The 27,911-nt window shown below is 45.2% G+C and overlaps 1 protein-coding gene across 4 annotated transcripts in view; it reads left to right on the forward strand.

The window, feature by feature from the left end:
* Chn2 (chimerin 2) overlaps positions 1 to 27,911 on the forward strand; it is a 277,744-nt gene that overhangs the window by 217,067 nt on the left and 32,766 nt on the right. Inside the window, exon 1 of one of the 4 annotated variants that reach the window (XM_042273353.2) lies at positions 27,168 to 27,316. The exons of the other annotated variants lie outside the window; for them this stretch is intronic. Within the exon in view, the coding sequence (XP_042129287.1) occupies positions 27,314 to 27,316 (3 nt within the window). The 5' untranslated portion in view covers positions 27,168 to 27,313. Of the gene's footprint in view, positions 1 to 27,167; positions 27,317 to 27,911 lie in introns of those variants that run through there. 4 annotated transcript variants of the gene reach the window in all.

A 27,911-nucleotide genomic window follows, 5' to 3' on the forward strand; every position in this document is an offset into this window, starting at 1 on the left:
ACAGAAGGAAAGGGTTTGTGTGGGACCAGAGTTGACAGGGCGGAGGCTGTGATGCTGACAGTCCTCTGCTGGCTGACAGCTCTGTCACTCCTGGAGTATGGAAGAGAATCCGGGAAATGCTCTGCAGAAAGAAGGGCAGCTCTTGCATGTATAGCCTTTCCATCACAGGAAGCAGCTCCCTCGGCAGGGGGCGTTTCAAGGGGGATATTTTATCTTTCCACCGTTTAAGTCAGCAAATATTTATCATCTATCTGCACTGATTGTTGTGGGTGGAGGTGGGTTTTTTGTTTTTTTTTTAACTACACTTTGGCAAAAAGTGGTGTGTTGCTTGGATCCTAATAGGCTCCTGAGGGGGTGAGAAGGCACAGCATCAAAGACTTAGACACCGGGAATCAGTTGAAAGTAAAAAACAACTCATTTATTCAACAACAGGGAAGGCCTTATATACCCTCCTCCCAGCGCCCAATCTGTGTGGTCGTCCCTCGTTGACTGGGCACGATCAGGAACTCTGACATCACATTGACTGTTGCTAGGCCTTCAGGTAGATTCTGCACAGTCAGGAACTCTGACAGCTCCTGTTGCTAGGCCCTTCAGGCAGACTCCAGGTTGGCTCTTAAGGAATACGTTATGTGCATGCCTTGGCTACTGGTCTGAGCCAATTTCCTCGACCCTATGGGCCTGTCCTACTACAGTGGTGTCCATACAGGTCAAACTGAGGGTCATCTTTGTCTTGTTCTCCATTGGGATAAGATCTAGAAAGCTAGGAAGGATCTATGAAGTGTCAAGGGAAGTCTTGTGCATGAAGTGACTTTGGGAAGTTGTGTGGTGCTGGGCTGAAGTCAGCAGAAAATGGAGTGGGGAAGTTGGACATTAAGGATGTTTTCTTTGTCCTGACCATAACTGACCATTTGCATTGAAGATGATTACTATATGCAAGCTTTGTACAGTAAAGTGAGGAAGCATCCTGGACAATCCCAGATGTAGACCTGCCTAATTTCAAAGGAACTTTGCAGTTCCCTGTGGACCACAACACAGAGATGAGTAGGGCAGTGGCCTCATGTGCATAGCAACTATAGCTCATCAACAATGACCCTCACTCTTCCCTGCCTTCTGTCTTAGAACTTTAGATTCTTTCTCTGGCAAAACTGAAAAGCAGATGATGTGGCTAAGCTCTGCATAGAACAGGAAAACCTCGACAGCTTATGCTTCCTCACGCTGCCTCACCCTCTGCCAAGTGCTAGTATCTGATTGCTTAGAGAAAACTGTCTCTTCCTCTCCTAGCAGCTAACAATTGCCAGTATCTCCAAGGCCAGGAGTGGGACTTCATGTCCAACCCCCCTCTCTATCCTTGGACTTTCACAGGTCTTAGATGTGATGTCACGAGTTCTGTGAGTTCATATATGCAGATGCCCTGCTGTGTCCAGAGGATGAATGTTTCCTTATAGTCATCCACCACCTCTGTCTCTTACAGTTTCCTCCCCCGCTTCTTCAGTGATCCCTGTGCTTTAGGAGAGGGGAGAGGTACATATCTTTCATTTAGGGCTAAGAATTTTTCAGTCTCTTATTTTCCGTACCTTGTCCAGTTGTGGGTGTCTGTGTTGATCATCATCTACTGCAAATAAAAGCTTCATAGATGAAGGTTGAGAGATGCACTGATCTACAGGTATAACAATAAGTCAGTAGGAGTTGGTCTAATACTATGTCCATTCAGTAAAATAAACAGTAGATTCTCTCTAGGGCATACGGCCTGTCTAGCTACAGGTTCTTAGAATGAGATTGGTATCAGGTATGGGTTTTATCTTGTGAAGCAAAGCTTAAATCTAATCAGCAAGTGGTTGGTTACTCCCATGGTGTCTGTGCCACTATTACATCAGTGGGCCTGTCTTACCAGAACAGTTGTTATTCAACAGGTTTACAGCTGGGTAAGACTGATGATTCCTTTCCTCCTATTGTAGCTTTTGAAGGTAAGATGCTTAAAGGATGTACTTTACAGGTAAGTCCAAAGATTATGTAAACTGTAAAAATTAAGTAAGAACAGCCAGGCAGTGGTGGCAATATGCCTTTAATCCCACAACTCAGGAGGCAGAGCCAGGTAGATCTCTGTGAGTTCGAGGCCAGCCTGGCCTACAGAGCGAGATCCAGGACAGGGACCAAAACTACACAGAGAAACCCTGTCTCAAAAAACCAAAAATAAATAAATAAATGAAAACATAAAGAACTGGCTTCTTATATCTCTTATCTTAAATAAATCCCCTTTGTAGTGAAAGTAAAGTCAGTTTATGAGGCGCAGGGTTCACATTTATAGATGTGAGAAGAATATGGATAGAGCATAGCTCAAAGGTAGCGTGTATGAGTCAGCATGGTGCATTAGCTTCCTTAGAAAGGGGTGTGGCTCTGAGGCAGGCCTCAGTCTTCATAGCACTTTTATTTTGTCAGTTGTGTCAACATTCTCCACTCCCAGCTGCTGAGAAATGCAGAGTAGATCCTGGGGAGAGGAACTTTTCTGCTCCCATGTTCTCTCAGTTTTCTTTTTTCTCTGCCTTGGGCTCATTTTCAAGGTTTGAGTCTGGTAACACATTCTGCCCCAAACAGTCCCAAGTTGCTTTGTATTTTGGCTAAATTTTGTTCTCAGGTACTTGCTCCTCATAAAAACTAATAATAAAATGATGAAGTTTGCCCTTTAATCCTATTGTTACAAAATATAGATGCCCATTGAACATCAAGTAGGTGATGCAGAAAATTAAGAAGGATGATGTTAAAGGCTTTCTTCTTCCAATAGCTACTATGTACAAATATATGTTTGGTGTATGTATATCATTTGAATTAAAAATTGTAGGTATTTTTATGGTCTTCTATTGCTAAAAAGTAATCTGAATACTATGTCTTCATTGCATGCCAATTAGAAAATGTAGATTTGAAGAACACTTGCTAGCCACCCCTGTAGGCATAGTTTCTCTGTGTCCCAGCAGCTGCTCCCACATAACCAGACTAAGACTTATTATTAATTATAAATGCTAGACCAATAGCTCAAGCTTGTTACTAGCTAACTCTTACATTTTAAATTAACACATATTTCTTACCTATGCTTTGCCACATGGCTTAATACCTTTTCTCAGTACGAGAAGTTCGTCTTCTCTCCATGTCTCCTCTCAATTCTGAGAGACTCCTCCTCTTCTTTGAGCTCTCTTTTTTTTTTTCTGCAAGTCCTTCCTAACCTCTGCCTGTCCAGCTATTGGCCAGTCAACTTCTTTATTAACCCAATCACAGTGACACATACTCACACAGTGTAAAGGGATATTCCATACACACCTAATCTGACATGACGAGGATAACCACAGTACATATCTGCCCAGAAATGAATGACATTGAAAGTCTATTTTAAAAAAATCACAATGCATTTCTCCAGCTACAGCATTCAGCATGGTTTCTCTCCTGGGTGAGTTAAGGGAAAAATGCCTTCAGTAGTTCACCAATGAGAATGAAAGCCCTTGAGATACCGTCTAAAAACAAAAGGAATAAAATGAAAGGGACATTATCATCAAGATAAAGTTGCATCTATATTGTGTGCTTTCCCCCCCCCATGTGTGTATGTATGTATGTGTGTGTGTATGTGTCTGTGTCTGTCTGTCTCTTTCTGTCTCTCTCTCCATCTCTGTCTCTCATAGCCTGGAGCAGACACAGCAAAATTAAGAGCTTCAAGTGCCACGTCATCAACAGCACTAAGGCGATCTGGAACCCAGGTGTCTGGCATCAGTTGTGGGTTGATTGCTGTTGATTGCTGGGAGAAGGAGGGGCGCTTTAGTGTCCTTTCTGTCTCCTCTCACCCCATCCCTTAATTTCCAGGGAAATTGGTATGCACATAGATTCCACAGTGGAAGACTCATGGGGATTAACGGAACAGTGATGGTGTATAATAGAAATAATAGCAAGCCAAAAAGGCAGAGCCAGAGGGCAACCTCCACCAAAGCGGGGAGTGAGGTCCTCAGTGAACATAGCCCTTAGCAAGGGTAGTCTTTAAACCTAGCCCGCAGCAGCCCTCAGTACCCAGAAGCAGCTGGAGAGCCATTTGGATTTCCCACTGAATCAATGCCGTATAGATTTCATGACATTTATTCCATTTTACTAGAATCTTAAAAATGAGATTTAAACACTCAGCCAGCATTGGTAAAGGGAATTTTGAACACAAGAGTTTTGTGTGTTATCTGACAACTTGAAGGCTGTTTTCTCAGTAATTTCTTAGAACCATTTTCTAAATAAAGTCATTTTCATAAAACCATTTTTGGTGGCTGCTTAGCAATCCATTGGATGAATGCACCTACTTGGTTCAGCTCCTCACTTCAGCTGGACTCAGTTTAAACTGATCATTCCATACATTTAAAGACACTCATTCTCTCATATTACAAACATCTCCTCAGTAAGCATCCTCGCAGCTCGATCTTTGGAAGTGTGTTTAACAGTTTCCCTGGGTTAAGTGTACGTACCTAGTTTAGACTTCTATCATTATATTAAGATGAAAACTAATATGAGCAGATTTTTTATGTGTTTTTGAAACCTGTTTTGCCATTCAGATCATGTGTTTTGATCTGGTTTTTCTTTTCTTTTCAAAAAATATTCTTCCATACATCATGACTCTTTGGGTCACCATTTTAATTGGGCCATCGCTAGTTGATTAAACAGGTTTTCAGTTGAGAGGAATCAGTAACAGTCAGTTGTCCAATGTGGAAACATGGCTTAAACTATTAGAAATACCCCACTGACCGGAGCCCTAATATGTAGGAGAGGAGCCAACAGTGTTTCTTAAAAGAAAATGTTGAAAGGAGCTTAACAGGACTCTTTCTTTTCCTTGACTTGGCCACAGCGGTAGGAAATTGCATGGTCTAGCCTCTATATGTATAGGGTATGTACATTGTGCTATCTGGTTACACAACACTGGAGATGGGATTTGAGGTGAGCTCTATTTATAGTGGGATTTACGTATGGAGAGATTGAGGCTCAGGTAGATTAACTAGCTTTTTCAAGCTCTGCCTAGGAAAGAAAGGACCTGGGGATTGAAGGAAGCTTAAAATCTGATGTTAAGCCATGTGCTAATGACAAAATCCCACTTTGTTCGGGTCATATTTCAAAGAAAGCAAAACTCTTAATATAGTTAGAAATATAAATCTTTATGAATCTGAGCACAGTTCCAACCCTGAATAATAAGATTACCCATTGAAACATGCTCTAGAGGTTTATTCTTTCCATTAGTTACTCCATGGAAGGGGCTTTATCTGCACTGAACTGGAAATATAATATACACCCACACCATGCTTGAAGACAAAGTTTCAGAAAATGCAAAAGTTTAAACAACTAAGACCTGAGTCAATGATAAAAGTAAAGGTAAAGGAAATCAATGAAAATGATGTTTTAGAGGATTTGAGTTGGCCCAAGGTTGTCACAGCTGCAGTGTCACAGCAGGGCTGCTAAGAGAGGACCTGAGAGCAGCAGATGTGCACTGTGAAGAAGAGGTCAGCTGCACCCACTGTGCAGGATGGCCCTCCAGGCTCAACACTGACAGCAAGCTCATGCATCTAGGGCCAACTGATACCTTTATAAGAGTACTGAGAACATTTAATGGGAACTAAATAGTCTCTTCAGCAAATGATGCTCGGACAACTGGATGTTCCATACAGAGGAATGAAGTTGAACTACCATACACTGTATATAGAAATTAATTCAACAGCTTAAATATAAGAATTAAAATCTTAGAGGAAAACATAGAAGAAATATAGATAAATGTTCATTATCTCCTCTCTGGTGGTGGATTCTTAAATATGACACCAAGATATGAACAACAACTCAAAACTAGATAAACCATGCATCCTCAGAATTTAAAGTTTTGTGCATCAAAGGACATTATCAATGAGAAAGGATGAAATAAAACACTTGCAACTCACATTTCTGATAAAAGTCTTAATATCTAGAAGGTATAAACTATTCTAACACCTCAAAAAAACACACATGAAATTCCATTTTTAAAATGAGAAGAATCCCAAAAAGAATATGTACAAATGGGCATATGAAATTATATCAGTTTCCATTAGTCATTAAGAAAAGGCAACCAGAGCCATGATGAGTGGCACATCCGACAGGATGGCTGTTGCTATAGCAAGTTACAACTGACGACTTGGCACAGCCTAGTATCACTAGGGAAAGAGTTTCAACTGAGGAATTATCTGGACCAGGTTAGCCTGAGGGCACATCTATGAGGGTTGTCTTGATTGTTAATTAATACAGGAAGACCTGGAACTATGGAAGGTACCATTCCCTAAGCAGAGGGGCCTGAAATACATAAGACAAGAGAAAGCTAGAGGAAAGCCAGCAAACAGGACCTGCTTGTTTATTCTCTCTACTCTTAACTATGGATCCAATGCCTTAAATTCCTGCCTTGACTTCCCCACAACAATGGACTGAGCCTGAAATTGTAAGCTAAGTAAGTCCTTTCTTCCCTAGGTTGCTTTTGATCCATCCCCATATTTGTAACATCGACAGAAATGAAACTAGAGAAGTTGTGATTCTTTTAAAAAAATATGTAAGTTTTAGTGAAGCTGTGGCCGTTGGAGTCCTCATACACTGCTGGTGGAATGGTATCTGTGGAAAGCAGTCTAGCGGCTCTAGACTTAAGTCTAGAAGCAAATTACCCCGTGACCTAGCAACCCTGTGTATAAGTATATACCCCCAAAGAATTGAAAACAGGTGCGCAACCCATCGCCCCACACAGATGTCTACAATAGTCCTGTTCACAATAGCCCAAAGGAGGAAGCGACTTAAATATCTACCAACAGATGAATGGCTAAACAAACATCAGTATGCACATGCATGGAATACTGTTCCTGAAAAGAGAATAAGGTTCAAATAGACATTACACTGTAGGTGAACCTTGAAGGGGGTACACTTTACAACTGCTAACTTGATGCCATGTGAGTTTTGTCTCAAGTAAATAAATAAAGGAAAGACAGACTTCAGAAGCTAAAGAAGGCACATTGCATGGAACTCCCCATCCTGACAAATCCTCATGACTCAAAAGGGCACGGCTCAGGTTTCAACCACCTATGAAGTTATATTGGTATGTGTGGGAGGGAGGGTGGGGATGAGCCATCCAAATAGGATTATAGGCTGTGCAGGCCCAACTGCAACCTGATCTGGGCACTCTGGACACAGGATGTTTATCGCAAATGTGGCTTGGCTGTCTGTCATGGCTGCCTCCACTTAGCAATGTTGCAAAGCTCATTTATTTAGCTCCCTACTGTATAAATAACAACAGAATATAAAGTTATAAACAGCAGAACTGTCAGTAACTAAACTATCCCTCTCTGAGGTCTCAGATAATATCTCTATGATAGCTCTTACCTACACCCAGCTTCCAGTGTTCAGATGGTGGGCTTCTGCCTCAGAATTGGTCTCTTGTCCCCTCTGTGAGAATGGCATAAGCTTGTATTGTCCCACGTCCACCTGAAAACTGTCACAGGCCATGTAACCATACACTGTCTCCTACTTGCGCCTAGAATCATCAGCATTGTCACTGATGATGCGTACACACCAAGTCCCTTTAAAGCAGCAGTAGAGGGACTGAAGAGATAGCTTGCCAGTTAAGAATACTTGCTGCTCTTACAGAAAGGACTGAGCTCTGATTTTCAGCACCCACATGGTGGTTCACAGCCACCTGTAATTCCATTTCTAGGGACTCCAACACCCTTGTCTGACCTCCATGGACACCAGGCATGCATGTGATGCACAGACATACATGCAGGTGAAACACCCCTATGCTTAAAACAAAAGTAAAAGTCCTTTATAAGAGCAGTATAAATTTTCAGCTCTGTTTGTGTGCCTTGTCACCTAAGAATTTTCCCGATGATTCCCTCTAGTTAAGCCCCACTGTGTTCAGTTTTCATTGAATTCCTAGCAGAAATAGAGCTGTATATTGTACAAGTCATCTAGTCTAATTTTTTTTGAGGATTTTGTATATGGGTATAATTTTGATCATGCAGCCTAGCATATGTGCACATGACTGCTGGGCTGACCACTAGAGCATGGGCAATCTACCAGGGGTGGGGGTGGGGTTGTTCCTGGAGAAAACTGAGCCTTCCTCCTTCAGAGGCCATCAACTGCCTGTTGCTTCTCCGTGAGAGGTGGGGCCTTGTGAACTCTTCTTTATCCATGCTGGAGTGTTGACCGGTATGATCTTGTGCAGGCAACCATTGCCCCTGAGTGTTTCATCAGTATAACATCCTTTTCATGTCTAGAAGTCACTATTTGGCAGCAGATTTTTTGGTCCCCCGGCTCTTACAATCTTTCTGACCCCTCTTCCTAAGTGTCCCCAGAGGCTCGGGTATAGCTCTGCAGCGAATGGTTACAAGAGGCTCAGTGACTGTGGAGTGTCCATCCCCAAGTGGGGCATTGTTGTTGGTTGTTTTTTTTACTCTTTACTCTTTGGGGGGGGCACCACCCAGCTCCCAAATAAACACACAGAAGCTTATTATTACTTATGAATGCCCGGCCTTAACTTTATCCCACCTGCCTTTTGCCTCTGGGCTTTCACCTTTCTCTATTTCTGTATATCTTTTTTTTCCTTCTTACTCTGTGATTTTTTTGTGTAGCTGGGTGGCTGACCCCTGGTGTCCTCTCTCCTTCTCTTGCTCTTGCTCTTTGATTCCCCCTTCCCAGATTTCTCCTCCTATTTATTCTCTCTGCCTGCCAACCCTGCTTATCCTTTCTCCTGCCTCACTACTGGCTGTTCAGTTCTTTATTAGACCAATCAGGTGTTTTAGACAGGTACAGGTACACAGTTTCACAGAGTTAAACAAATGCAACATAAAAGAATACAACACATCTTTGCATCATTAAACAAATGTTCCACAGCATAAACAAATGTAACATACCTTAAAATAATATTCTACAGCAGGGCATCTTGTCCACTTCAGTGTGTAAGTTGGGGCATACTGAAACAGACAAACATAAATATATGATCATACACATATGTGTGTGCATGTGTGGGTTAACAATGTAGAGCCACAACCTACCCATACCAGGCACACACAATAGTCTTTATTGTGGAGTAAGGAAGGCCTGACCACAGAATCAGAATCTGTATCTACAGTTCAGGTAACCTCTCGTTGAAAACAACTAGAAACAGAATTTCATCTGTTTTGAACATAAATAGACTTTTTCTGTAAACAGTACAGTATAACAACTATTGGTATAGTTTGCAAGAGTTAGGTATTCTGAGTACCCCGGAGGAAAATGAAGGTGTAAGAGGCACATGCCATATACTGCTATGTTTTCTTTAATGGACTTGAGTGTCCTTGGACTGTGGGGTGAGATGTCCTGGAACCAACTCTTTATAGATACTAGGGATGGACTGTCTCAGTTCAATTAAAAAGTAATTCCTTGCCTGTCTGTCATCCATAGGTTTCTGTAACTTTGCCTCATTTTATCCTTATTCTAGGGCCTGTGCTGAAGTAACAACTTTTATTTGAGATGTACTAGCCTGAGGAAGGAGGGAGACAAGGGAGATATAGCAGAGCCATACAAAGGCTCTTAACCCCAGCTGTGTGGTGGCTGAGGTCTCTTCCATTCCCATTCCATTGTCCAAAGCAAGTCTCATGCCCGTTAGAGAAGTAGAACCTCCCTTGTAGGGAGACAGGAACTCTCATTTCCAGATAAGGCTCCCCTCATCTTGTTTCTACAAAGATGGCTGACTACCCATGGGTTATGCTTATTATCAAAGTTCCAGGCTTCCAACACTTGAGAAGTGTAAAGGAAAACTATCGCCATTAATGAATTTTATTTATTCATTGGGGAATTCTATTGGGGAAAGTCATATATTCATTGAAACATGACTCCTTGAAGCCCCATTTGGGGTTCCTAAGTATTTCACTTGGGGGCACGTGGCAATGGTTTAAGAAATCCAATGTGTGTATTTTACTTTCACTTGAGGAATATTTTGAAGGTGAATAGCAAGGCTCCTGTCATCTGGAGGGCACGCATTTGTCTGCCTGTGAGCACAAGTTAATAAGTCTGCTCACAGCAACAGGTAACTTGAGCCAGAAGAGAGGGCAGCTCAGCAGGAAGTGAGTGGGAGACTTTACAGAACACTGTGGCTGGAAAACCATGGCCTCCCCAAGATACCAGACACTAATCCCCGAACCTAGAAGAGTGAGTTCCATCAGGAAAGGGGACTTGTAAATGTGATCACATTAAGGATTTAATTATTTTTTTTAAATTATGCATGTGTTCCTGTGTGTGAGTATGTGCATATGAATGCAGGTGCCCACCAGGGCCAGGCACATCACAGCCCCACGGAGCTGGAGTTAACAGTAGCGGAGAGCCACCTGATATGGGTGCTGGGAACCGAACTCGGGTCCATGAAAGAGCAGTGCATGCTCTCAACAGCTGACCCATCTCGCCAGTCCCCACATTAAGGATTTTAAGGGGAAGCGATTATCCAATGGCCATCAAATGCCACCATAAAGATCCTCCTGAGTGACATGAAGGACAAGCCCAGAAGAGATGGCCATGTAAACCAGAAGCACAGAGAGAATTGAAAGTATGGGAAGGATGCCAACAAGATCCAAGGCGAGCAGGCGACCGGGACAATCTGCTCCTAGAGCCTCTGCCACAGTGGTTCTCAGCATGTGGGTTGTGACCCTTGGGGGTTGCATATCAGATATTGACATTATGATTCACAACAGTAGCAAAATTACATTATGAAGTAGCAACAGAATACTTTTATGGTTGAGGGGTGGTCACCATAGTGTGAGGAACTGTACTAAAGGGTCCCCGCATTGGAAGGTTGAGAACCACTGCTCTAGAGGGCGTTGTAGCCCTGGATTTCAGCAAGAGAAATGAATCTCTGATTTCTGTTCTTCATAATTACATGAGAGCAAATGCTCTTTGAAGCCGCCAAGTTTGTTAGCTGTTCCAGTAACCCACAGAAAATTCACACAGCAGTATCCATCAAATGAATCGTATGGGCATCATTCAGTATTTTTTTTTTTTTTTGCACCATAATGAATGAGAAAAAGAGAAGCAACAGCAACTTCTCCTAACTGCTTGTTCACCCACATAGCCAGAGACAACTGGGAAACAGCGCGGGTGAGTGAGCCAGAAGTGTGAGAGTCTGATGGAGGGAGAGCCCACCACGGCATGGCGAGAAACCGGAGAGGAATGATGTCCTGGAAGCCTTAGACAGCTAGGTGGAGGCACAGAGCCCGCCCTGCTCAATTCCCTGTTTTGTGTGTGCCTGACACGTAATGTTGGCTGAAGCAGAGTTGACGGTGAGATCAGGGTCTACCCAGACCACATCTGCATCCACCAGTGGGTTCCATTTTAAAGCCCACTGGGTTGTGCAAGCACATTGGATTCCTCTGACAAGACTGCAGTTGGTTTCTCACTGGTGTTGACACCTTGTGCTTCCTACAAGTTTGTCCTTCCTCACACACTTCACCCTGGCATGCCTCCCAACTCCTCTGTGTCATGAAATCTCAGTGGAGAAGGCTTCCATGTGTGGGGATGTGAGAGAAATGACAGAAGTATACAAATAGTACCACTGTATAAAAGGTTCAAACATGCTCTGGGAACTTGGTGATAAAGCAGTTAATTTTATCAGTGATGAGGGTTCAGGGACAGTTCAAAGGGGAGGTGACATTTGGACCTGTACTATTAAGGAAAAGGAAGTTGCATTGGGGCAGAGTAAAGACAAGACATGCCAGGTAGCAAGCCTGGGAGCAGAGATGGGGGACTTCAGGTGTGGCGATTGGAAGGAAGTGTGAGGAAGAGTGTGGAGCAGGGTAGGGAGATGGTCACAGTGCTAGCCGCTGTTTTATAGTCAAGGAACTTCACACTCCCAGAATACAGGCCGGGGGGGGGGGGGGGGGAGTATGGAAATGAAATGCAAGTGTGGTTTGAGCTCTTGGGGGTGTTGAGTGAGTGGGGATTGTTGTATAACAGGCTGAAGGAGTTTCCTATCACATTTTAGCCAGTGAATGCACAGTCATCGGCGTCTCAGTAAGGGGGGGGGGGGCTAGGTTAGGTCACAAAAAAAGAAGTCCTAATGTTAGGCTCTGACAGCACCCAACAGTTCATTTCTTATCCATGCTTCATGCCATGTCATCATGGGATGACAGTGGTCTTTGCCCAGGATTGTCGTCTTCCTATGGCCTGCCCACAAAGTGACACCCAACTAACTCAACCTTATTTGCTTAGCCAAAGCAAGTCACGTGGTCAGACTAACAGTACAGAGAAGTAACAGCAGCTGTATGACTATGTGCGTTTCTTAAAACTCACAGAACTGTAAAGCAGTGAGTATCACCGGCTCTCAGCTTCACATCCACGAGCCAATGTCTGCTTGGTAGGTTTCAAACTTACGAAAGTCATCTCAACTGCCATTTGAAACGTTCTTGGTCCCTTTAAAGACACCACAGTCTGGTGTGCCGCTGGATGGAACTGAGGTGCTGCCCCTGTGGGCCAGCCGGAGGGAGACCTGGTGTACAGCCTTTGCCTCTTCCCATTGTGTGGATTTCCTACCTGAGCGTCCCTGAGCTAGCTGGGGTGAGATGAGTTCGGCGGGGTAAGACACTTACCACCAAGCCTGATGGCCGGAATCCACCGTAGGAGAACCGGTTCTCAAAAGCTGCCCTCTCGCGAGGATAACTTGCAGGAGTAGATTCTCTCCTTCCACCACGTGGATTACAGGTTCACACGTAGGTTGTCAGGCTTGGCAGCAAGCACCTTGCCCCACTGAGCCATCTTACCAGCCCCCCAAAGTTGTTTTTAAACTCCTGGTAGTTTAATGGTGAAACAATTCGTTTTTACAATTTAAAATCGCTTATCAAATTTGCATATACAGTTAAGAAACATTGCTATAGTGCCAATACTATAGCTTGAAAAAAAATCGTCCCATAAAATTAGAGATTATGAGTTGAAGAGATGGCTCAGCAGTTAAGAGCACTTCCTGCTCTTGCAGAGGAATCATGTTTAGTCCCAGCACCCACGTGGTAAGTCACAATTGGCCATAACTCCACTTGCAGGGTATCTGAGGCCCTCTTCTGGCCTCCATGGGTACTGCATGTGTATGGCGCACACATACATGCAGGCAAAACACCCATACACATAGGATGTAAATAAATATGTTTTTAAACTATAGAAGTTATCCGTGACCTCAGAAGTTGTGGATACCCAGAAGGGTAAAGTTGTGCCCCACATCACACCTCTCTGTCCCCAGATGGTGGGATGGGAACCTGAAGCCTTCTCTCCCGACCTATCTGCTGCCTGTATGGTTTTCCCGACATTGGGACAGTGTGGGGTTCCAGTTTTCTGGCTGAGAACCCTGATTCCTGGTCTACTTTTAGATGTCCATGCATCAACATTGTTTTTCAAAGGTCAAAACATCCAGCTGAGTAGAAGGGCGGGCACAAAGAGGGGCCAGGGACATGGGATGGTGTGGACAAAAATCGACAAAAATTAATTTTGTTTGAAAATGCCAGAATGAAACTTAATACCGTGTATGCTGCTATTTTTTTTTTAATACCTAAAAAATGCCCAGCTGAGCCATGCCTGTGGCCAGCCAGTGACAGGCTGGGGTTGGGGGAAGGTATCAGATGCTGTTTGGCAGTTCTTGGATCCAAACGATGCCTTTTACTCGGGAGGGAGGGAGGTGAGGACAAGGACACCACGCCTTGTCTTGTCTGAGGGCAGTTCAGCCCAAGCCCACGTGAGCCTGCTCTCTCGGTTCCCGGCTCTGTGGTGCTCGGTCCCAGTTCACCCTCGGTTACACACAACACCACAGCTGTGTCCTCAGGCCCACCTACTGAGCATTTTCAAATCACAAACTTCGAGGGGTCTGAGAAGAGTGTCTGGGAGAAGGAGCCCGCTCTGCAGGTCTGAGGTAGAGGGAAAGCTGTAAGGACTGGGGTGTTTCCCCGTGGTAGAGCACTTGCCGAGCTCACAAGGCCCTGGGTCCAGGCCCTGAGACTGCAAACACAGGAAACGGTAATAACAAATCTGATGATGGCTGTTTCACGGACAACCCTGTCTTCTGCTCAAACACATCCCGAGTTTGTGGGGTTGTCCACTTTAAATGCTTTGTCTTCCTCTCTGTCTGGCACATGTTTGCCCTTCACAAGGCCTGTCAAATCCTTTTGAAGATTTCTTCCGGCCTTGACCTTGACGTACCTCCATATCTGCCTCTCTGAACTTATTGACTTCCACCACGTTCCCAGAACACTTTGGACCTACCCCTCCCAAGTTCCAGAGCACAAATTGTTTCATGATTGCTTACTCAGCTGTCTATCTTCACTCCTGCAAGTATTTGCTTCTTGAAGTCAAGGCCTGAATGCTAGTCGTCTTCAGCCACCCGTGCCCATCATAATGCCTGGTTTAAGGGGAGGGAATCTGATAGGCAGGGAAGTCTCTAGAAAAACTGTATCTCCCCTGAGCCCATGGCTGCCTGCAGTTACCAAATGATGGACAAACACCCAGGTAACAAATCTCAGGCATCCTGTGCCTGAACATTACCATGGACTATTTAACCTGCAGGTTTCTGTCCCCTCCCCCACCTTCCTTTCGGACTTCTAGGTCAGCCATGGGTCCCGCAAATCTGGGTTTCCACAAGCCCTCCGGGTGATGCTCCAACTGTGCAGGAACCTTCAGAGGTCTTTGTCCAGTGGTTAGGAATGCCTCTGGTTGGAGCCTACAGGGAAATTAGGACGGAGCCCCAGGCTGCTGCTCCCCAGGCAGCCTGTAGAGGGTGCTGTGCAGCCTGTTTCTCCCCTGGGAAGAGAAAGGTCCCAGAAACATCACCCCGCCTCTCCCCAGGCCACAATCCAGGTCCGCTCCTCCTTCACCCAGGCCACCGCACACCGAAGCATGGTGGCACACCTTCTTTTTGCTTTCCCAGCATATTTAAGAGTCACTGGACTCTGTTGTGGAGTGTCACACAGAGTCCTTGTTTCAGTGCCAGCAGTGGCTGGTGCTCCCAAACAAACGTCTGGCAAAGGGGTGACGAGGCCAGGGCCACTCTCAGAGCAGGTCTCCGCTGACCTAGGGCCCCCTCTACACTGCTCACAGCTTTGAATCAAGCCATATAACCCCCCCCCCTTCCCTGGAAGCTGCCACGTGCACAACAGAGAGTTCCGTGTGTCTTCCAGGCAACAAAACTGTCCTTGGAAAGGGCCCCCTTTCTCCCTGTCGCTATCTCCACCTCACCCCCAACCCCTCCCTCATTTACTCCCCCCCCCACACCACACACACACACACACACACACACACACACACACACACACACACATACACCACCTTCTCTGCAAGCCTCCCAACAGTCTGGCACGAGCTGGGCTCTCCTCATCACACTCACACGTGGAGGTCCGCTTGCTTCCCAGAAGAGGCTCATTCCCTTCCTGCTCATTAAGTCACTGTAATTATACCCACATGGGCCTAATTGGTTTTAATTGCACTCTGAGGTTGCTCTAGGTTACAGCGGTGAGTCTCTGGCCTTGGTGAACTCTCTCCCTGTATTCATTCACTGTTTAAATGAGTACCAAAAAGGAAACAGGAGAGATCATGAGGAAACTCGAGCCTTTGAAGTGCTTGGTCATCCTGATCCCGCAGTGCTGGGTTCAAATTCAGTGTGAGGAAAGTCAGTCGAGTCCCTGAGAAGCCATCCTGCAGTGGAGGGGCCAGCCCGCACTCGGGCTGGCTGTCACAGCATGATGTTGGCCTGTGGTGTGGTAGCCTCTGTTATTTGCATCTATTTTCAAACTGCACACACCGATCTACCTGAAATTTCCAAATAAACCATAGCAATAGCATAATTTCAATTACTCACTCTGTCAAAGACAATTTTAGCATGTTATTGTCATGGATCTCTTGTCAACTTTTAAAGTCCATGCCTGGGGTGTTAAATGCTATTAAGTCTGCATGACTGATTTGCATTCCTCCTTCATGTCACACACACACACACACACACACACACACACACACACACACACACACACGGAAATATAGGTCCAGTCACAGGCTATGACTGTGTGTACTGTACAGTTGAAGCATCGTGGATCTCTGGTTATTTTTCAGGTGGTAAAGATCCTAGAACTAATGGGCTGTACTGATACTATTTGAATGTCTCAACCAATGGTTCTTGACCTGTGGATGGCGCCCCCTCTAGGGGTCATATATCAGCTATCCTGTGTATCAGATATTTACATTATAGTTCAGAACTGTAGCAAAAGTATATTTATGAAGCCGCAATGAAATAATGTTATGGTTGGGGGGTCACTACAACCTGAAGAACTATATTAATGGGTCACGGCATTAGGGAGGTTGAGAACAACAGGTCTAAACATGAGGCAGGTGGCATAACTAGATAATTGTTCCCCAAGGGGATGCCACAGTGGCTTTCAGACACCTGCCACTCATCAACCAGATGAGTGGGTCTCATGTCAGCTGTCAGCCTGTCTCCGGGAGCTCCAGTGTAATATACATGGTTATGTCTCCACTCCTTCCTTTTCAAGGACACCTGGAGTCCCAGAGCAGCAGTTAGACCTTGCCAGATATCAGACACATAGGGTCAGAGCTAAGCCCTCATTTCAGAAGTAATGAAAGAGGAACCGAACCCATCAGATTGCCCAGCAGAGATGACAGCAGTGAGGATAGGTGCCCGTGGAAGAAGCAGACGACGTCAATCATCAGATCAAAGCCGGTGCTTCTAGAATGGAAGATGCTCGGGGCCGAGATAAGGCAGGAGGAGGCTCTGGCTCCCTCTGCCTATCTCTTCGGCAAAGCTCCGTTTGCATTGATCCAACCCTGTGACAAATATCAGAATTCAGGGCCGGACAGATGCGGTGCCCAGGGGATGAAATTCAACCAGTGCTGGCCACTGGGGCCTTGAGCGTGACGGCGATTGCTTCACAAAGAAGTCTCTAGTACTTCTGAATTAAATTACACTGGACCAGAAGGAGCCAGTTCCTAGTGCCCTTTTATGTCAGCTCAGGCAGTCTCAGGGAGCTTATGGTGCCACATACCCCTGTGCCTTGCCAGGAGCCCCAGGAGTCAGGAGTTAGTCTCTTCTGAGCCTTCCAAAGGCTCGGGTCCCGACAGGTATATGTATTTATTGACTGACTGGTTGCTGTTCTAATCGTTACACTCCAATGTCTTTTTCAAGGTACGTGGGACTTCTCCCTGCTCTGTTTTTATCTTGCTCATTCCCGTGAGTCACTGACACTCTTTCATCCCTCCTTCTCCTTTGCTGGTTTCCTTTGTATCTGGAGTTTTCTTTTTCCACAAAAAAGTGAGCACAGCCCCGGAGAAATCAGTGAGGCCGTACCCCCTAGTCCTTTGAAGTTTCCCCAGCTCACTTTTCCTGCAGGTAAGACCTCTGGAAGACAAAGACAGAGGCCCTGATTGTCCCCAGACACAGGACAACATCTGGCAGATGGTGCCATAGGGAAGAGAAAAAAATGCCAGTCTGAAGTCAGTCAGCAATCCCAGTTCACTCAGCTCCACAGGACAGACCCCCAACAGCAGTGGGGACCTTTACTGGGACAACAATATATACTCAGGTCTGTGGTATGGTCCATGTCCCCTCAACTCAGTCACCTGTGTGCCTGGCTCAGATATCCAGACAAGCAAGAAGGAACCTCTTGTCACAGGTAGACTCCTGACTTCCTGGCTGTTCCCCCTCTGTCATTAAAGCAAGCCTCTCACAGTTGGCCTTAACCCAGGCCAGTGACCACAGTCTCACTGTTCACTGTTCCACGGGAGCAAGTTTCCCTTAGCATATATGTACTATGATCATCTGAGAGTCCTTAAGCAATGTGGATGCATATTGGCATATATTCATCATTATATAGGACCTCCATGTTTAGACCATAAGAGTGATGGATAGCAATTTCTTGCACATGTCAAACCTCCTAGGCTGCAGACACTGCTGCTAGTCTATGAACTATTATAAGTGAGGGCAGGGCCTGGATCTAACACAGAGCCTCACCCTAAGGAGATGGTCACCCCATGTTGGTTGATTGTCTATAGGCTAGTCAGTTGGCTAGGTGGGTGGGTAGATGGATGCCTGAATGGGAGAGGCAAGGTGGCTATAAAGTATCTATATAAGTATCTAATTTATACCTCTAATAAACTATAACTACACATTCCTGTGGTTCTGCAACATAAAAATACTCTTACATATCCTGAAACATCATAGTCTACACATTTTCATTCAGTTAAACTATTTTCATACTGTACATAGAACAATGTTCTTTTCAGAAGAAAACTAAGCTATTGTTTCATGTATACTTTGTCTACACAGAAAAAATAAAAAATAAAATAAAACTGCATTCTACATAAAGTTTCTAGCATAGGTAACATTCTAAGCATTGATCCCTTTTTTAAAAGCCAGTGATTTAGCATACATCAAATAAACTGGAAGCTTCATCCTCAAGGACATTAGCTTTTAATGTTGAAGTAGAAAGGATTTCCACCAGAATATATCTCAAATATCATTGCTAAATGACAAACCAGAGTTTGGAAAAACAATACCCATTGTTCCATGGTATCAGGTTCTGTTGGGTGAGAAGTCTGGAAGTTAGAAGTTTGTGCCCTCTGTTCTTGAGGGGGACCTGACATCTGGGCTCTGGAATCATGTGATGGCACCTCCACTCACACATCTGGGGGCTGAAATAAGATGACCCACAGGGCTGCCAAGCACTACATGAGACTTTCCACACAGTTTATGTTTCCCTGAAACATGGTGGCCTCCGGACAGTGGGAGCTTCTAACCTGACAGCTCATGGCTGCAGCACATGGATTCTAGTGCACGAGATAAAAGTCTCACTACCCTTTGCACTCAGCCTTGGAAGCCCCATGTCATTGCCTCCATCTCAACTTACAGAAGCATGCAAAAAGAGTTTCAGAAGCATTACAATTCTATACCCCTAGTTCTCAGAAATTGAATCTTAGAATGAAGATTATTTATTATCTATCTATCTATCATCTATCTTCCTTATTTATTTATTTGTTTGTTTATTTGTTTGTTTATTTTCTTGTGTTATATAGAGACTTATTCTGTAGCCAGGCCAAGTCTAGAACTCTATATAGCCTAGGCTTGCCTTGAATTCATAATCCTTCTACCAACACTCCCAATTCCGGGACTGCAGGAACACTTACCACATCTTGTTCAGTAATCCCATCTGAATTCATCATTCTCTGGGCACCATTTTTTTTTTCAGTATATACTGTTTTGCCTTTTGTGAGAAATTTGCTCTTTCCCTCCCATCCTGCTTGAAGCATTGTGATAACAGAGTTGTAAGACAACTCTGCTCTCCTTTGCTGAACTGGGACTCATCTTGGATCATGTTTATCTGGAGAGGCGAGTCCTGGGCATCAGCTGGGCCAGTAGAGGGGTTTTTCCAAATGGGATGATAGAACCCCAATTGGGAAAGCAGAAAAAAATCATAGAGTTTGGAATAACATCCAGCACACAGGCGCTCATGCCCCCAAGTAGCAGCTGACACCAACCTCCCACCACCCAGAGCTCTCCTCTGATTCTTGGTCTTTGGCTATAGTGCTTTGGCCTCAGGGCATCAGTTTTCTGGAAGGGCTTGGAACCAGGGAAGAAAGGGCAGTGGATTCAGATTCTTTACAGTGAAGCTTTCAGAGATAAGAATTTCAGGGAAAGACCATTGTGTGTGTGTGTGTGTGTGTGTGTGTGTGTGTGTGTGTGTGTGTGTGTGTGTGTGTGTGTAGGGGTATGGTGTAGAAATGAGGTGTGTGTGCCAGGCCCTTGAGGGAGTGCCCAAAGATCTTGGGACTTTAGACTCACTGGCACCAGGGCACTGACAAGGTCACAATCTGGAATGTTGGGATTCAGATGACATCCTGGGCTCTGTCCAAGAAGACATCATGGCAACTCAGAAGGGCCCAAAGAACCAAAAAGTACCTAACTTCTCTTCCTATTACTGTGATAAAACACCGTGACCAAAAGCAACTTGGGGAGGAAAGGGTTTATTTCAGCTTGAGCTCCACGTCACACTCTGTCACTGAGGGGAGTCTGGATAGGAACTCAAATAGGTCAGGAACCTGGAGGCAGGAACTGATACAGAGGCCATGGAGGGGTGCTGCTTGCTGACTTGTGCTCTGTGGCTTGCTCAGCCTGCTTTCTTCCTTATACACTCCAGGACCACCTGCCCGGGGTTGCCACTGGGCCTCCCCCATCAATCACTATGGAAATGCCCTACAGGTTTGCTCACTGGCCAACCAGGTGGTACCATTTTCTCAAAGCTCTCTCTTCCCAAATGATTTGAACTCCTGTCAAATTCACATAAAGCTAGCTGGCACAGTGCCCAAGTTTTCTGCCCACCCTGCCTGGAACTGACATGACTAAAAGGTTGTTATCTGTGGCAATAATCCTTGTTCACTATCCCTGAATGACTCACTGTTTAGGAGACAAGATGGTCACACCCATATCCATGCCATCTCAGGGTCACCCAGGACTATAGGCAAGACCAATATCCATCTTCTCGTGTGAGTGTGCTGCTCAGGATAAGCAGTGCTTTTAGCTAAGCTTAATCAGAAAACATAAAATCTCGGCTGAGCCATTACTGGGCTGGAGGCATCAAACCATGTTACATATTTTGATGGATACAACCATCCTGACAGTAGGCACTGAGTCTCCCAAACACTATCGCTGTTAAATATTTGTTGGTTTTACCTGGGCAGAGACAACTCTGGAAGATGCTGATATGTTTAAACAGTGGTATAACATATATTCCTGCAAGACGTGGATATACACAGAATTGTCAAACTCACTTTATCACAGAACAACTGGAAATAACTCAATATTTTAAATAAAATAAATTTGATGCCATCATGTATAGTATAGAAGTTGCTCAGTCAGCAAAGTGCTTTCCACACAAACACGAGAACTTGGATTTAGAAACCACAACCCATGCAAAAAGGCCAGGTGTAGTCGCACACACCTGCAATCCTCTCACTGGGGACATGAAAGCCATACAGATCCCCAGAGCACCCTGGCCAGCTGATCTTAACAAAAAAAATACATAAATATGGTGAAGAGTAAGAGAGGACACCCAGCGTTGACTTCCGGCCTCCATGACCAGGCACCTGCACACCACAGAGGTAACATGGGGGAGTGGGAAGCAAGTGCAATCTCCCTCTAACAGCCAGACACACACACGTGCAAGAGGAGAAGCTGAGTGAGGCCGCTGAGCCCAGCAAGCTGTTTAGAGGCGACTCAGCTGCTGTGTGCCACCACCTGCTTCGAGACTGTGCATTGTTCTCCCCTGAATGCAGCTCTGGATAGGGCCCAGGACTGAGGCCACTGGCCCTGCTCACATCCCCAGGGCCATAAAAGTCGTAATAACTGTCTCCTTTATTTTTCTACGTTTGCATCCTCGAGTTTCTTTCTGATCCCATGATGCTTCACGGTACAGCCTGTTTTGTGGCACTTGTGCTTTTAATAAAACTCTCCACACTCAGTCACCAAGTGTCCCTGAGGAACTAGCACATATATTAAAATACTTACAGGGTCTTTGTTAGCTCTCTAGTGATTCTGATCAAATTAAAATGACCTTGTGTTTAGGAAGTATAGCAGGTCAGAAGGGAATTTTTTTTGTATCTCATGTGAAGTAAAGGTATTTTTAGTTGAACCACACCTTCCTAAGACTTTGTAAACATCACCTGCATATTATGAAAGTTAGTTTATTCTTTAAATTATATATACATGCTTGTGTACATGTGACATGGTACCAGGCACTGGGCTGAACAATAGTCAGCATAACTTTAGTCTTCTATCAGATTGTGATGTATATCCAACCTTGAAAACAAAATCTGAGGCACAGAGTTGAGAATTGAGACGCTTGGCTCAGTTTCTCCATGATAGTGGGGGGGGGGTGAAGCTGGAATTTCAATCCAGACAGCCTGGTTTTGGACTCCACTGTAAACAAGAAAATGTTTTTGAAGTTTGCAGTATCTTTCCCTGTCTTCTCTCTCTCTCTCTCTCTCTCTCTCTCTCTCTCTCTCTCTCTCTCTCTCTCTCTCTCTCTCTCTCTCTTTCTCTCTCTGTTTCTGTGTCTGTCTGTGTGTGAAAGAGAGAATGTGTGTGTGTGTGTGTGTGTGTGAGAGAGAGAGAGAGAGAGAGAGAGAGAGAGAGAGAGAGAGAATGTTTGGGTGTGTGCATGCCATAGCATGGATGTGAAGGTCAAAGGTCAATCTTGGACGGATGTCAGCCCTGACCTTCTTTCTTGTCTGAGATGGGCTCTCACTTTTTTGTTGCCCACCATTCCATAGTCCAGCCCATTGCTGGGCTCAGCGGCCTTGTAGCTAGCTGGCCTTCAAGCTTTTGGAATTCTCCTCTCTCTCTACCTCTTATTCCATAGGCGCACTGGGATTACAGATGTGTGCTACCACACCTGGCTTGAAGTGGATTCTGGGGACTCACACTCTGAGTCCCCAGACTTGTGTATCAGGCTCTTTACCCACCACCCACCGCAGATGACCCCTGTCCCAGCCCGGATGACCCCTGTGCTTGCTCTCTGTATTTTCTCTCTCTGTAGCCCTGATGGCTTTCTAACACATCACCTGCTGTGTGTGTGTGTGTGTGTTGTTGCCTGTGTTTACTGTCAACCCACTGACTTGTTCACTTGCTTAACCCTGTGCTTGATAAACAATAGCTGCGTTAGAAAGATTTGCTGGGGGAGAGAAGGAAGGAGCGAGATGCTCACTGTGTGCCCAAGAATAATTTGCTTGCCTTAAAAACAGAGCCGAGGTCAAATTGCACGTGGTCCTTTCAGAATGTTGTCTTTGCCTGGAAGAGTCAGCCTTGCTTATTGCTGTGACCCAGTGTCTTCACAGAGCGGTGGTAGCTGATTCCCTTGGGGGACGGACAGGACAGCAGAGCCACAGACTTGGTGTTGGCCTGGCTTTCCCAAATGGTAGACTCTGAAAATCCCAGTCTCCACCCACTGCAGAGCCCAGAAGTAAGCCGAGATTCTCTGTGGAATGTGCCAGCATCTATACGCAGTTCCAAATACTGAATTCTCTATACCGGGCAAGTCTCAGCCGCGCAGCTGGGGAATGGCATCAAAGGCTGTTTTGTTTGGGTGATTGTTCACTGTACAAAGCACAGTAGGGATTGGAGATGTTTTTATTTGTGAAAAAATATTTAACAAGCATCTCTGTCATTTGAATCTGGGACTGTTCACACACAGAAACCGGTGGGTTACCTTGAATTTTTTTTTTTCCTTTAGACAACAGACATGTTCCACCTGCAGAGCAGAGAACATGTTCCCCTGTGCCCAGGGCTCTGTCACGTGCATTCAGCAATGGTGCTCTGAACATTGCCTCTCTGTGGTCACCAAAAAATGCAATTTGGCAAATGTGTGGCTTCCAGCAGAAATGTAGCTAAGTGTCAACCAAGTGACAGTGACAGGTAGGGAACAGGAGTCAGAGGAACACACCTGGGTTCTGCTACAATCGGGCGTCATAAACCAGGAACTGAGCGTCTTGAGTTTTGTAACAAAACCCATAAGATCCTTTGGCTAGAGGTGAGGAGTCACGTGACAACACAAAACTACAAAGCAAAGGAGACAAATAGGAAACATGAGAAGGGCAGAGGTCTTGGGGAGAGGGGAGGGGACAGCAGCTGGGCACTCGCTGGCAACTGTCCCCTCGGAGTGCATGGGGCTTGCAGGCATTTTAGCTTTGCGTCATAATCCCTAGAGGATTCCGACACACTTCCAGGGGGCTTCACCAGACAGTGTCCGTTTTCCTAAAGATAACCCTGGCGTACGTACTTCAGTAGGTGCAGACTTGGGAAGTGTGGCTGCAAATATTAAAGATCTCCTTCCTTTAAGGGCACGCTCAGATGTAAAGCTCCTTGCTAGCTCCTTAGCAGCTCCCCAAATCAACTGTCTACTGAAATGTGTGAGGTGTCCGGTGCACCCTAGTCCTTTGTCCACAGTGTGGAGGGTCTTTGTTTCCACATCAAAGTGTCTAAGAAACGTCCATTGTTAGTCAAAATTGCTGACACTGGTCTCGGTAAAAACAGCTGGACAGGTCGTATGGGGAGATCAATTACAACCTTGTACCAGCAATCTGACAGTCTGGTGCTGCCAAGGGTCTCTGGTCCCTCAGGAGCCTGCATGGCCCTTCAGTGTCAGGAGCCTGCATGGCCCTTCAGTGTAGGGAGAATGCTATGCTGAAGAAATGAGTTCTAGGAGGGGTGTTGATACCCTTTCTCATATTGATCCTAGAAGACAATCAGGGTGGCGCCTGGGCATGTGCCATCAGAGCCAAGGCCTCACTACCACAGGTCTGGAGGTCAGCAGCAGCTCCAGGCCTGAGCTGGGTCAGGTATGAAAGCTGATGCTTAGAGGGATGCAATGGAAGCAGTAGTGTTGAGCTAGGACACTGGTGGAGAGGGTGTAAGTGCCTACCCTGGCCCCTCTCAGTCCTTCCACCGCCATGGGGACAATTCTGCAGTCCGGTGGCTCTGCTGTCCCCTTCCATTTTCGCACACAGAATCCGCAAGTGAAGAAGCAAGCAAACCCTCAGGGCAGTTCTTGGGAAGAACAAGGAGGCTTTATCTTGCGGTAGGAGAGAGCGCTCAGTGTCCATAGTATCAAACAGTCTCGGTTAGTAGTGTTGATGAAGCACACACACACACACACACACACACACACACACACACACACACACTTTAGGTTTTCACTCAGCAAAATAGGTTTGTTTCATTCAACATTTCTGGTGTTTCACTTGTCCACAGGAATGGGAACTTACTCTAAAATGTCGCAGCAGAAACCACAGTGGAAATCCCTGACTCTGCAGTCCCTCAACGTGTGTGTGTGTGTGTGTGTGTGTGTGTGTGTGTGTGTGTGTGTGTGGAGAGAGAGAGAGAGAGAGAGAGAGAGAGAGAGAGGGAGAGAAGCCCTCATAGCTAAGGATGTTGCATGTATTATATACAGTATTCAGAAAACATATAGTAAGTGTACATTGGTGTTTCCATTCTGCAGCCATGAAAGGTGTCAAAGTGGGCTCCACAGAGAATGAAAACCAAACCAAACTAAACACACCTCCAGGGCTTTAGTCCAGGGATTTCCTCCTGGAATGAATGGCTGCAGCACATTGCTAAGTGTTCGGATCTGGGCAGGTGTGAGAGCTCTCTGTTACTATGACGAAGTGCCTAAGGTGAAAAGATGATCTGTGCTCATGGTTGCTTCGGTCACTTGTCGCTATTGTTTCTAGGCTTGTACTGAGGCAGAATAGCATGTGAGAGAGGACATGTGGGGCAAAGCTGCTCACACGGAGTCAGGATGCAGAAGGAAGAAGCCACGTCCTGATATTCCCTTCAAGGGCACCACCCCAGGGAACAACTCTGTCCGTCTAACACCTCTCACTAGTCCAACAGGCCTTTGACACATTTATTCTATTACAGCGATGGAATTAATGGGCTAGAGCTTTGAGGACAGAGGCTACCTAGGTCATCACCCAGGCCTTGCTCCCTAGATGTGTGGGTAGTGAAACCATAGTGTACAGAGAAAAAGAGAGTGTGCTGGCTCTTTATAGAAGTCATCTTAATACCAGGTTATGAAAATAAAAAACACTGCTAAAAAGTGAGTGTATTCATTTTTCACAAAACACAGCTTTCCTGAGGGCCAAGCCAAGGCCTGCAGCATGCCACTCACTGGAATAGAGTCCATAAATGAACCACAGTTGTTTTCAAGTTACATTTTTAAGTATTGAAATTTTGTATTCTAAAACGCTCTCGGGAATGGAGAGGAGAAATTAGTCCCTGTGTCAGGAGATTGCTCATCTGCTACACTGGGAATCTGGGGATTTCCATGAAAGAGGTCATAAGGTTCCTGAGCCTAACTCCCAGGACGTGCCTCAGAGCATCTCTGCCTTCTCATACACAGTGGGGACAATGACATCAACTCTACCTTGCTCATAAGAAGAAAGACATCAAAAATAGATGAGTACATGAAGATTGTAGTTGGTTGTATTTTACTCTTTTGCTCTTTACTCTTTTGGGGTACCACCACCCAGCTCCCAAATAATCACACATCTTTCTTATGCATGCCCAGCCTTAGCTTGGCTTGTTTCTAACCAGCTTTCCTTAACTTAGATTATCCCATCTACCTTTTGCCTCTGGGCTTTTATCTTTCTCTATTTCTATATACCTTTCTTTACTTCTTATTTCCTATCTGGATATGTAGCTGGGTGGCTGACCCCTCTCTTCTTGCTCCTTGATCTTTTACCTATTCTCTCTGCCTGCCAGCCCTGCCTATCCTTTCTCCTGCCTTGCTGTTGGCCGTTCAGCTCTTTATTAGACCAATCAGGTGTTTTAGACAGGCAAAGCTTCACAGAGTTAAACAAATGCAACATAAAAGAATGCAACACATCTTTGCATCATTAAACAAACATTCCATAGCATAAACAAATGTAACATATCTTAAAATAATATTCCACAACAGAAGATGATAGATATGTAGGTGGATAGATAGATAGATGATAGATAGATAGATAATAGGTAGATAATTAGGAAGAGATGATTGATAGATAGATAGATAGATAGATAGATAGATACAAACAAGATGATAGGTAGAGAGTAGGTAAATAGAAGATAGATGACACATAATAGGCAGGTAGATAGGTAGGTAGGTAGACGGATGGATGGATGGATGGATGGATGGATGGATGGATGGATGGATAGATAAATAAATCCTTATTTATTATTTCCAAGATACAGAGTGACATTACTCAAGCCTCAAACCTAACTAGTCTTGTTCCTTAGGGCTCATGACTTTGGGCCTGACCTACACACAGGTTCCCCCGCCACCACCCACCCATTTCCAATGCTTCTTTTGTAATGGCAGCAACTGGACAGCACAAGCCTGAGGAAATCCCAAAGATCACAGCCCCTGGATGTTGTATCAGCGTCTGAAAGGGGGGTACTTAATAGTGATGATGATAAGCTGCTGTAGAGGTCTCCTCGCCTCCAGAGAGTTTATAGCTGCAAACATTCATGAATTTTTGGTAAAATGCAATGAGTAGCTGTTTGGTGCCAGATGGCATGACATGGGCTTTAATTGTGATGGAAAGTGTGCATAGGACCTGAGCTCATAAAGCCAGCTGGCTTGGGGGCTCCTGGCTCGTAACTTCAGAACTATACTGCTAGGTGTATGATTAGCAGTCCTCCAGGTACCAGCAGGGAAGTGGTGAGAAGAAAGCCTGGGAAAGTGGCAGAGGCCAGACCACACCCTAGGAGGCTATGGTATGGAGTTTTGCTTTTATCTTAAAAGTTGATGGAGGTTTTAAGTTTCATGAAGGGGAGTGAGATAAGGTTGCATGATTTGATATTTATTGATTCCTTGGGGGAGGAAATGTTTCTTCAATAGCAATTCTTACATTCATTCTTTCGTATTTTCTAATAATCTGTAAGCAGGAGAACTTGAGGTGCACGTGAATGAGAACTCTCACTTCCAGAAGCGCATTGCTTTTCCCTGGGGAGATGTCTGACACACACCCTCTCCAGAAAGCTGAGTGTGATTGTTCTGAGGGGGTGCCTTGAGCAGGCGTTGGGGGGTGGTGGTGTTTGCCTGTCCCCAGGTTTATCTTGCTATCAGACAAAGCCACAGGATGAGTAAAAAGCATATCTCAGGGGTCCCAGGGCCAGCAACACCAGCATCACCTGGGAGAATGTTAGGGTTGCAGAATCTCAGGTCTTGCCCTGAGAACCAGAAAGTTAGAGGTAGGGAACCAAATAGTCTCCCAGGAAACTCCATGGCTGTCTCTGTGAGGAGCCACCTATGAGTTTCAGACAGGAGAATCCAGACCTGGATCTGTTTCTGGATCTAGTTCAATAGCTC

The sequence above is a fragment of the Peromyscus maniculatus genome, chromosome 3 (genome assembly GCF_049852395.1).
Source record: "Peromyscus maniculatus bairdii isolate BWxNUB_F1_BW_parent chromosome 3, HU_Pman_BW_mat_3.1, whole genome shotgun sequence".
NCBI lineage: Eukaryota > Metazoa > Chordata > Mammalia > Rodentia > Cricetidae > Peromyscus > Peromyscus maniculatus.